This window comes from Limulus polyphemus, unplaced genomic scaffold (genome assembly GCF_000517525.1).
Source record: "Limulus polyphemus unplaced genomic scaffold, Limulus_polyphemus-2.1.2 Scaffold3297, whole genome shotgun sequence".
Lineage (NCBI taxonomy): Eukaryota > Metazoa > Arthropoda > Merostomata > Xiphosura > Limulidae > Limulus > Limulus polyphemus.
Genome location: NW_013668907.1, coordinates 119,621 through 131,490, shown reverse-complemented (window position 1 = coordinate 131,490; position 11,870 = coordinate 119,621). Strand labels below are relative to the sequence as shown.

Below are 11,870 nucleotides of genomic sequence, written 5' to 3'. Positions count from 1 at the left end.
TAACAAACGCTATATCTCACGTGGCCAACAATATTTTGTCGGCATACATTCAATTACTCATTACCTACACCCACATTGTCACGTCACGCCGTGACCATCTTATATATACCAGGCTATCCTATATCTAGTAAATGCTAGGGCATTCACGAAGGAACAAAATACTTCTAGAAACGTGGCGTGACACTAGTCATGTGACCTCGCTGACGCAACAATATTAAGTAGTAAAATGTGTTTCAGAGTTATATATAATTTTTGTTGCATCTTTCAAATAAAATCATTAAATTGTATATTTCAAATTGGTAATTAAGTGCCTGTTATGTATATCTTATATTAATCTATAAAGAAAATTTTAGAAGTTGTAATTTAAAAAGGTATTTAAAGAAACAACGGCTACTTGTCAAAGAACAGAGGCTTACGTTGGAGATGTACTTTCCGTCATGTTAATAATAAGTGTCTTAGCTATATTTGTTGCTGGCTTTAAAGTGTAGGGTCGAATGAAATGAGCTCTTTTGCGTGAATTTTCCCCCATTTTCGAGATTTTGTGATTTGGAAATTGAATTACTCATATGGCTGGTATCTTAGTTCTTGGCAACGTTTCTGAACTGTGTTTTTATGTTGTTAAATTATTGTTAATATCACGAACATGTTCCTAGCACTAGCCCGTTTCTCCAATGTACATGTTGGTTTGGAAAAAATTGAATTCGGAGAAAACTGTATATATTGTTTTAGAAGAGTATAGACTACCATAGTACCAGTTTATGGTGGTTGTTATATAGAAACTGTAAGTATTAACTATTATTATTAATAAAAGCATAAGAATGGTATTTGATTGACATTGATTCTAATACTGATACTCAGTGATAGATTAGAGGTAAGAAAACTCGTGATCTGATGTTGCATTTTTAAATTGCACATACTTCAGGTTGAGCTAGTTCAAGTAGTTGTTATGATTAGCGTTTCAGAATTTTTAATTTGAATTTTGTTTTCAAAAGACTAAATTAGACTTCGATTTTTATAACACTACAATTATTTTAGGAAGTTATTTCAATCTTAGTATCTTCAGTAGTAAAGGTACTGCGTGCAGCAATGTTAGCAGTAGTAGTACCGCCGATTTGTTCCGATTACGTTCTTCACATATTATTCCAATATGTGTTTATGCATATCAGGCTGACGGTTCAACGAATCGCCTAAAATGTATCATTCGATAATACTGTTGATTGCCCTGTAGAGAAATGTAGTGCGTCTTCTAACGGCGTCTGCAGAGTTTGTTATCAAATTTTAATGTAATATTTATTATACTCTTAAAATTTAAATATAGAATATTTATTTTACCATTCTTTAGTATAATATATATTAAAGTATCACAAAATCTTAAAATTATTCCTATGGTCATATGTATTTGATTTTTATCGATTTCACTGATTATTCCTGCTTCCTAAAAGATACCGACTTTTACCGATTTAACCCGTATCAGTTTTTACTTGTGTTATGTTATGGTGCGCCTTGCGAAGTATAGGTTTCTTTGAATTATAAATACCACGTTCGCCTCTTCGTTAGCTCTGTAGACAGTATGTTTTTGCATAGAAATGGATCGAAAATGCTAAAACTTTTGAAGACGTTGTTTCAAATTGTGTTAATTTTCGAATATTTCGGATGAAAAAAAATAAATAAATTGAAATAAGTGCCCTGCACTGGAAGTGGAAATGCCATTGAAGCGAAGTGGATATTCTGGCTGAAGGTATTAAGGAACATCTGGAAAGGAAGTCTCACATGAACTGAAGGAATGTCATTGTTGTGTTAATTATGTTTCAGTGGCATATTGTACAAACTTCGTAAATATAATGAAAATAAATGAAAAGCTTGATTTGATTAAATTGTTGTGCTTAGCATATTTGATACACGTTGCTGTGTCTTCTTCCACAAGCGTCCAAGACATGAAAGTTGTAAAATGTATAGATTGAGCTGGAGCTGTGATCATATATGCCCACAAAATAAATAATTTTATGACTGTTGCTGTGTAGAAAAAACTCCTGGGTATTCCAAACAGAATGCTCCATTCTTTCCACAGTTTTACTGATTTAGTTTGTACCTTGCAGCCTGGATTTTGTAAAAGCTATGGTCTATGGCGATTTTAGTTTTTCTTCAACAGTAAGCCCAATACTGAAAGGACAATATAGAAATTAAAACAAATGGCAGTATCGCAACTAGTAATCGGATAATGTGTATAAAACTGGAATTCCTGCTAAAAATTCTGCAACCCATATATCAAAAAGAGCAAAAACTATTTCCATTATTTTGACACAGACCACTAAGCTGAAATAAAATAGAAGATCAGGTCTGATCAAATTAACAAGATCAACAAATTACTTTTGAGTATTTAACCACCGGAGTCTCAGGAAAATTGGAGTAAGACTTTCAGTATTGAGTTTTCAAGAAAGTGGGAGGCCATAGTGGTTCAAAATCTGTCTTCGGCCTACCATTGCAAAGTCATAATTTGGCATTGGTTCACAACTTTTCACAATATTCCTTTGTAATTGAACTGTTTCTGACTTCTGAGGAAATGAAATGAAAATTGAAATCTGGATTTCAAACTTACTTATTGACAACAAAGATTTTTAGTATAACATTTGAGGGACAACAAGAGGCCCTTTGGTCCTGTTTATTTCACCAAACACCCACCTGCCTATATCAAACCATCTCTTGAACGCTCCCAGTCTTGTTCTTTCTGCTATGTCTGAAGGTAACCTATTTCATAGGCTGACAACTGTTTAAAAAATAATATTTTCTAATTTGGAGATAATTTCTAACCTGCCAAATCTTAAATCTATGCCCCCTAGTCCTACCCCTGTTACTGTTAAAGCCTTAAACACATGCAAAAAAGATAATGCATCAATCCTTTCCCCTTTATAATTTTAAATAATTTAGTGAAATCTTCTTCCATCCCATATTTTCAGAAGATAATGTAATTTTAAGGATCTTAATCTGTTCTCTTATGATAGCCCCACCACCACAGAAATCATCCTAGTAACTCTTCATTGAACCTTTTCCAACATCTCAATGTCTTTAAGATAAGGAGTCCGAGACTGAATACAATACTCTAAATGAGATCTAATAAGAGATTTGTACAGATAATCTTTTCTAACTTATGTTGAATATTTCTGTAGATACAACCCAAATTCTTTTAGTTTTTTCCATTGTTAATAACACACTGTCTAGAAGGCTTAAAAGACTTATTGACAAAAAGTCCTTTTCTTCTATATCACCATTTAGTTAATTTCTATCAAGGTGGTAATTATAGTTTAAATTAAGGTATCCCACATGCTTTACCTCCCTCTTAGCATAATGAAATGCCATCTCCCATTTATTTACCAAATGATCCAGATGCCTTTTTAAAAGAACAGCATCCTCAATGAAACATTTTAGAATGGACGGCAATTGCCTATTGTAGAGACACAAGTGTTGAAAATAACGTTTCGAAAGTCATTAGCCTTTCATTTTCAGTTGCCGTCCATTCTACAAAGTTTCATCATGAATACTCTGTCTAAACAATATCAAAGAACAGCATCCACCTCACAGCCAACTAAACTCAAACTTCAATATCATCAGCAAGTTTGACCAATTTGTTGACTATTCACTTATTAATATTATTAATGCATGTTATAAAGAGTAAGGGTTCTAGCATGGTCGTGAGGTACAACACTTACAACTACAATACAATATGATTGAACTTAATTTATTACAACATTTTTCTTTTTCATCCAACCTTTAATCTATTGAGCTAACTTATCCTTTCCACCTACAGAAATAATTTTTTACTAATCTTTTATGTGGCACTTTGTTAATTAAAAGTCTTCAAAAATCCAGATATATCAAATCTGCATCCTTACCCCTCATCAATATAAGCTGTAACAGCTTTGAAGAAGGTCAAAATATTCATGATTTAAGGCCTATCAAATGTTAAACATTGCTGTCTGTCCAACAAATATGTAAACTTTGTTAGATAGTTATGCCAAACTTTTACCTACCCTATAATTGCCTAGACAGTGCTTGTCACTTCTCTTAAAAATAGGTGTAACATCAGTTAACTTCTGATTCTTGTCACCTACCAACTACTCAAAGACACACAAATCTTAGTAAGAGGCTTACTTTTGCAATCCTTACCCTTTTTAATACCCATGGAAAAGTATTATCTGGCTAATGTTACGTTTATGTACATCTATCATATTTCCCACTAGTAATTTTTTAGGACATGAATACTGTTCACATTTTCTCTAGTGAAAACAAAAGAAATAAATTAGAGACTCAACCATTCCATAATCTTCTATAATAACTTTTCCTACAGCATTCCTCAAAGACCCAATTGCCATTTTTACATTGTATATTTGGTGTATTTATAATTTAATGAAATTCTTTCTGTTTTAGTATTTTCAGATAACCTTTTTTTTCATTTTTTGATTTTCCTGTATTCTTTTTTAACCAGTTTTTATTTCCCATAATCCTCCAAACCTTCCAACTTAGTAGTTAAACTAAAATATTTCAAATTTGTGATGCTTAATTTTCTTCCAAATAACTTAAAGTGAGCCTCCCTGGTCTGTTACTTGCACTCACTTTTTTTTTTCCTTCTGTGAAATATAATTATACTAAACAATTAACAACTTGTTTTTACAAACCTCTCACATATGAAAAACATCTTCATTTAAATAGGAAGAAATTCCTATTTCTCCCATTCAAAATTAGCCTTCCAAAAATTTGGAACCAAAATATTGTTGTTCTTGATCTCCATATGTAATACCACCTGAAACCTAATTGTCTTATGATGACTTGAATGTTAATAGTAAATCCACAGTTTACTACTATGAATAGATATATAACTAAAGCTTATAGTTATTGAAGTCTTCCTTGGACTCCTATTAGAAATCAACCAACCCTCATGAAACACTCATTCTTCCTGTTATCAGAGATCATAGCATGTGAACAGCAATTAAGGGACTAATTTGGATCCTGAAACTTTCATCACAATAACTTCCTTTACTATTATAGGGTTTGGACTGTTTTTCTGATGAATCTTTTCTTGTTTTCATCCAAGTTGGATTATATCCAGGATAGTAGAAGGACAGGGCTCTGTGAAAAAACCCTTTAAGCAACACCTGCATACATACACAATGTAGAATGTTTGGATGAATTACCAACTGTTGTATATAGCTTGGTATTGTGACTGTGAGTAAAGTATATACTGTGTAGTAGTTTTATGTTGCTGCAGTTCTTCGTTTAACATGCTTATTGCAAATATTTAGTTATAGGACTATCTGGTTAAAAAAGCACGCTACTTGAATTTGAAATGTTTTTATGTACAAGTTAAGGATTTTTAGTTATTATAAGTGAGTTTAGTTCATATTTGGGTAGATGAGTATGGTAGTATTGCTATTTATATTTTAAATAATAAAAATTGGTTGGTTGCTAACGGTGAACATGAAAAGTATATATTGAGCAACCTTTTTTATTTCACTTTCAGTTCAGTAATATTACAGACTAACATTATTACAATGTGGGCAAATATTAGTACCATTTTTTTGTTACTAAAGTTGATTGTTTTTTTTCTCTCAAATTTTCTACTGGTTTTTACTTATAAAATTAAATACCAATTAATTCCTGGAAAGTTGTGGAAAAATAAAATTGAAAACATAGTTATTTATTACAGTGATTTACACTAATTTGTAATTGATACAATATTATCCAATTGATTTGTAAATACTGTGAGAGAGCTTGACATGTTCTTACACAAAAGTCAACCAAAGTGTGGAATTGTAAAGTTCAAGCATTTTATGAAACTGTGAGGTAGGTGTATCATACTCATATTGTTAAATTTAATTTAATTTACATTAGTCTAAGAGTTGCTATTTAAAATCTTACCTTTAGGGTTTGGACACCTGGATCTTGGAAACTAATATATGTAGATGATAATTAATCTTTGGACAAGTAACTCCCCATTAAGGTGTATGTTTTTAAATATTTTAACTACTAGAGAAGAAATTGATGGCCAAAGCATAGGTGTTCACACTGTAATGTATCTGAATACAAAGCAACCTATTTTGTATGAGGTTTGTAGGCCTCACACTTCCCCTATAAAAAACATCTAATAATAAAGTGGACCTGTATTTTTGGGAAAATAGCCTATAAAAAAAATATTTTGTCTTACCTGAGTCAAAAAAATGTTTTTGAGTAAATCTGCTTATTTAATTTGATATTTTCTTGCTTCACTGGGTTCACCTTCATGTCTTAGTTTTTAGTTTTAGTTGATTATCTCTCACTTAAGCAGTCAACTTTGCCATGCTTCAACATAAATTATTAGCCATGGCATAGCGGCTCATAGAATGGCTCTGAGTTTTTTTTCAAGTACAAACTTTTAGCTCATAGGTCCATCTCTTTAACGAGTTGAGATCTAATTACAGCCGTGGCTATTGAGGATTTCGTCTTGTTTACCAATGTTTGACAAAGTAGTATCAGCATGCAGACTGAGACATCAACAGCCCTTCATATTAATGTTATAATATTCTTCCCTCCTCCACCTAACTTACTTTTTACACCAATGCCATCCTTCCTGGTTGGGGAGAGAATTCTCAACAGCTCCACTCTCTGTGGTTTCTGCTTATCATCATTCTGAAGATGTCTTAAGTTTTTTGGGTTTGTCAAAATCTTTGGTTGCAGTTGCCGGGTCATCTCATGACAATCCATTCAGACACTTTTATGATAATTTCTTACATCACTTGCCAGAGAGGCATGCACTTTTGGTCATGTGCTTTAAGTGATTTTTTTGTCATAGCCCTGTCTGTTTCACAGTTACTGAGCATTGTTATCCACACCTTTTGCCTCTTGACTATCACTACTCCCTTTCTTTGGCTGTTTTCTCTTTCTACTTGTCATCTTCATTCAGACACTCACACCTTGCCTCCTGTCATCTTTATCATAAGGGCCTCTTAATCTATTCCCTGACTATTTCTTTCATCTGAGGACTTGGGCTGCTCAGGTGGATGATCGGTTGCTTCCATCTCTTGCCCTTCTGTTTCCTCATTATACAATCATTCTCTTCCTGATTGTCTTTTATGTTCAGTTGTGGCTGTCTCTGCTTGAGTAGGATGTAGTCTTCCATCAGGTGCTGCTTCACTAGTTTTCTATTATAAATCAAAGTTAAACTAATTAACAAACAGCAAAGGAATATATGGTTTTTTGAAACTGTTCCTCTTGCACACCCATCTTTTAATTTTTTTAGGAAATAAGTGACTTTTCTCTTAAACTTGTGTAAGTTGCAGCCTCCATGACTGGCCATGTCAACTGATTCTATAAACTAATTACTCTTTTAAGAAAATAAAACTGTCTTAACTGGAGTCTGTCCCATCTTTTTCCAATCTTAAACTCATATATTTTCATCCTGTTCTCTTCAGAATACAGCACAAAGAGATTAGAGGTCTTTATCAAATTGATCCCCCCCAAATTTCAATATAATCACTTCTTACCATTCTTTTCTCATACTTACTCATTCAAAAAATAAATTATTATAATTTATCAGCATTAGATAACTCTTCTAAGTACAAATTTATTTTATTCATAGTGGTCCTCTTCTGAAACCTTACCAGTAAATGAATATCGTTTCTTAGATAAGACGATCAAACTGTACAAAATGACATCTAGCTAAGTAGTGATTTGTTTAAAAAATAATTACCTTTTCTTACTTGTACAATATATACTTATGAATACAACCTAAAAATTTTATTAGTTTTACTTCTCGCAATAGATGGGACGGATGACTTAGCCACTGCCATTATGCCAATATCTTTTTCTTCTGTCATGCTACTGAATGGGTTCCCATCTGCATTAAACATGATCTAGATTATGATAACACAAATGTATTACCTTACACTTACTATAATTAATGGTAATTAGCCAAATGTTTGTCCTTTTGACCTAATTAATTCTATAATACCTCAATATTCTTAATAAAGATAAAAATACACAGAGTTTAATGTCACCAGCATACTTTGGTAATTATGCCTTTAAATAACACCATTTATGTAGACATGAAAAATCAAAGGCAAATGTGACATCTAAGGTACAACTCTAGCAACAAAGTTTCAATTTGATGGGACTCAGTAACAACTTTTTGCTTTCTCTCATTTAGATATCCTACATTTCATTTAGTTAGTCTTTCTTGAACTCCTACCATTACAGTTTTCTTAGCTGGTGATCGAAAATACACTAAGTCTGTGTTTTTTTCAATCATTCAGATAACAAGTAATTCATAGCCTTGCATGGAACTTTTCATCAAATTAGAAATTTATGTAAACATTTTTTGTGCATATTTTAATACAATGGTAGCAGAATATTGAAAATTTTTAAAGTACAGACTAACCGTTTAGAAATTTGAAGGACCAGGAGGGTTCAGCAATGGTGGTCATGTAGTGATTTACAAGCTGTTAAAACAAACACAACTTTATTGGAATATAAGAGTATATTCATAAATGTCAAGTGTCAGACACTTAACTTTCAGGCATTTTATCTGCTGCTAATTTCAGTGGGTGGGAAACGTACACCTTCGTTCATCCTAAATAGAACAAGTTTTGTTTTATCTTAATGTTTGAAGTATGTATCTTATAGTCATCACATACGCACATTAATAAATAAAACAACAAATTTCATGGAGATCTTTGGTTTACCTCTGGATATGAATAATAGAGATTTATAAACAGAGTCTCTTGTGTTTAAAATAGTTTATCTTCTAAAGAACAGTAGTAGTACCAACAAAGTCTTCATACTGTAAAGGTGTTATGTTCATTTGGTTCATTTTATTTTGGTTTTTTTGAATATGCTTAATTAATATAAAATACACCAAATTTCCATCTGGCTTTAAAAATAAAGGTACAGTGAGATAAAGCTTAAGAAATATTCATTTTTACCAAGGAGCAATGATATGTTAACAGTCATGATGTTTATGTAAAACTGGAAATGATCATCCTAATTTTTGGAAAGAAACACTATTGAAAAGGCCTGGTATTTCAATATTTTAAAGAAATCTTTGTCTATCAGCTAAATTCTTTGGTGCACATTTCTGCAGCTCTAGTATGCATTTTATGGGTATTGTGCCTTCACATTATGGAGATGGATCCACATGAATTAGTGTATATCCTCTCACACAGCAACAAGTAAATATCTGTTGTGAGGAGAGGAAAATCTTGGCTTTTTTTTTTTTAAATAAGTAAATGTGTTTAAATTATTAAGGTATAGATGATAATTGACTAATATGTTATGAAACATAAATGTGAATTCATCATAATTGTGCAGCCTGTAGCACGCATCAAGCACAGGCCAATCAGAAGAATGTTGTGACATAATCATGCAGATGTTAAAAATAAATATAAAGGAAAAGCAGCTGGTGTATCAACAGTGAAATATTTTTGGTTTCTTCATCTGTTAGATATATCACATGACATTTGACATATATTGTTTCATTCCAGTTGTCTACCCTTGTCAGATTTTCTGATCAAACCCTGAGAGAGGGAAGAAACGATCATATGTAAGTTTTCAGCCTAATAATTTTGTATGCATAACTTTAATGCTTGTAACAAAGATCTTATAGTTAAATCTATATGTGAGAGTTCCTTGTGTTACTGTTTATGCCAACTTCTTAGATATATTTTGAATTCAGGGAATAGTAACAGACAGATATTTCTCTATATAGGACAGTTTTGAAAGAAAGTCACTCCTTCACCAGGGTGCAGTCTTATTATGGATCATTTACTGTGTTACTAGAAGCCTGATATTTTGATATATACTTTGATATAATTGCTTATAGTGTATTAGTGGACACTACAAAAATAATTTAATTTTCAGCTTTTTTAATGTGCATTCATTTACATATTTTATGTGTTCTGTTGCTACACTATCCTGTAGGGTTTTCGAGATTAAATCTTGAATCTTGTATTCTATGTAAAACTTCCCCTATAATGTTAGAGTAAAAGCAAAACATTATTATATGAAGAGTGGCACATTTATATACTAAATATAGGTTTAATTCATTTTTGTAAAGAAATTTTGTAATATAATTTATCCAGGTTATCTAAAACACTTTTTATTCTTTTCTTAGATATATAATACATATACTGTACCATGGATATGGAACAAAAATTGCAAGAATTGGAAGAAAGAATCATTAAATTGGAAATGAATGGTCCAAAGACATTCCCATGTGTTAAGCTTCTAGGATACGAAGATAAAAAAAGAATTTTGGTAAGACTTTTTTGTGGGACTTTTAGTCTCAAAAACCGTATTTAAATCACTTCTGTTGATTATACATCTCAAAGCCTATTGATTAGACTTTTCTAATTAGAATTATGTTTCCCATCACAAATTTCATGCATGCAGAATAAAATGCAAAAGTACAACAAACTGTAAGCAAGAGTATTAACAATTCAAAACATAGTAATATCAAGTAATTTAAATCTAAATTTATTAATAACAATACAAATATTCAACTGTCAGTGTGGACTTGATGTAACACAGGCTGGAAATGCTACTAAGATCAGTAAACATCTTTATGTTTAATAGTACATGCATGATAAAGGCACTGGGGAATATATCTCATTTCTAGTTCTTAGGAAAATTTTTATGGAAAAGTTTTAAACATTTCTGTACATTAGCTAGAGTATTTAAGCAATTAGAACTTGTATATAAGTGTTTTGAAACTTGGTGGCAAAGAAAATAAAATAAATATTTATGTATGTCACTATATAGTGGAGAGATTGCAAATTTAAAGTTTATCAGTTTTTAAAAATCTATTTTAGTAAAATCAGATGTATTTTATACCAGTAATTGGGATGATAAGACACAAGTTGTTTCACTGCAAATGTAATATTAAATATGAGCATGCAGTGAGTGGAGTAGCATACAAACCAAATATGATAATTAATGTATAATAAATGAATTAAATAATGCTCCAATGGAAAGTGTTTTATAATCATTCATTTATTATTTGTAAATATATTTAACTAAATGATTTCTCCAAAATAAGCATTCATATGTTTGTGATGACAAGCAAGCTGCAGAAAGATTGGTTGCCCACTAATCTAATTGGATCCCATACACTTTATTAGTTACCTCAGAAACACCTGTAATGAATTCCTTAAGGAAGTTTTGAAGAAATCACAATCTTCAATGAAATATTAGTAAAGATAAAAGGGCTTCAAATGATCAAGAACAAATGAAGTAAGTAATAATCACAAAAACTAATAAAAACAATACTGTTATGATAATATTGTTACACCTCTATGTTCGTTTGTTAATTTTCCGTAAAAATTCTTTCCAAAGAAACTATAGCGATACAAGTCCTTTCTTAAATAAAACTAGTTTATTCTTTCCCAATACAACTTTGCAATACACTTAATTTCCACAGTCACGCTATAACTTAAACAAACGATTCACGTGCTTGACTCAATTGTCTGTCTCTATCTCTGTCTGCAATTCAATTCCCATTGTTGCCGTCACTTTTTACCGGTCTTATATACAAGAATACCACACATCCAGTAAACATTTGAGCATTCAAGAACCTTCGAGAATATCATGACGTGTTACCAGCGTCACGTGACTTCCGCTGTCGTAACACTGCCCCTTCCTTAGTATTGTTCATCCCGAACAATAGCCACTTACATTAAACCAATAAATAATTAACAATAACTTAATTAAATGTACAGAACTTGCAAACACAAAATTAGAATTCAACAAAGTCTTTTAATTTTACGGGACGTATCTTCTTCCATACTGGCTTTTGCTGCATGTGAGGTTCATCTGCTCCATCAGGAATTGTCCTATTATCGGAAACAGTC

The 11,870-nt window shown here is 31.7% G+C and overlaps 1 protein-coding gene across 5 annotated transcripts in view; it reads left to right on the top strand.

Annotated features, from left to right (window-relative positions):
• The first annotated feature begins 402 nt into the window (after nucleotides 1-402).
• LOC106469093 (UDP-glucuronic acid decarboxylase 1-like) overlaps nucleotides 403-11,870 on the top strand; it is a 49,394-nt gene continuing 37,926 nt past the window's right edge. The window contains exons 1-3 of one of the 5 annotated variants that reach the window (XM_013929548.2): nucleotides 403-781; nucleotides 9,507-9,565; nucleotides 10,136-10,278. In XM_013929548.2, coding sequence (XP_013785002.1) covers nucleotides 10,159-10,278 — 120 coding nt within the window. In that variant the 5' untranslated portion in view covers nucleotides 403-781; nucleotides 9,507-9,565; nucleotides 10,136-10,158. Of the gene's footprint in view, nucleotides 782-1,161; nucleotides 1,284-1,340; nucleotides 2,741-4,505; nucleotides 5,218-5,641; nucleotides 5,836-9,506; nucleotides 9,566-10,135; nucleotides 10,279-11,870 lie in introns of those variants that run through there. The other 4 variants (XM_022397505.1, XM_022397503.1, XM_022397504.1 and 1 more) reach the window with 4 other exon arrangements.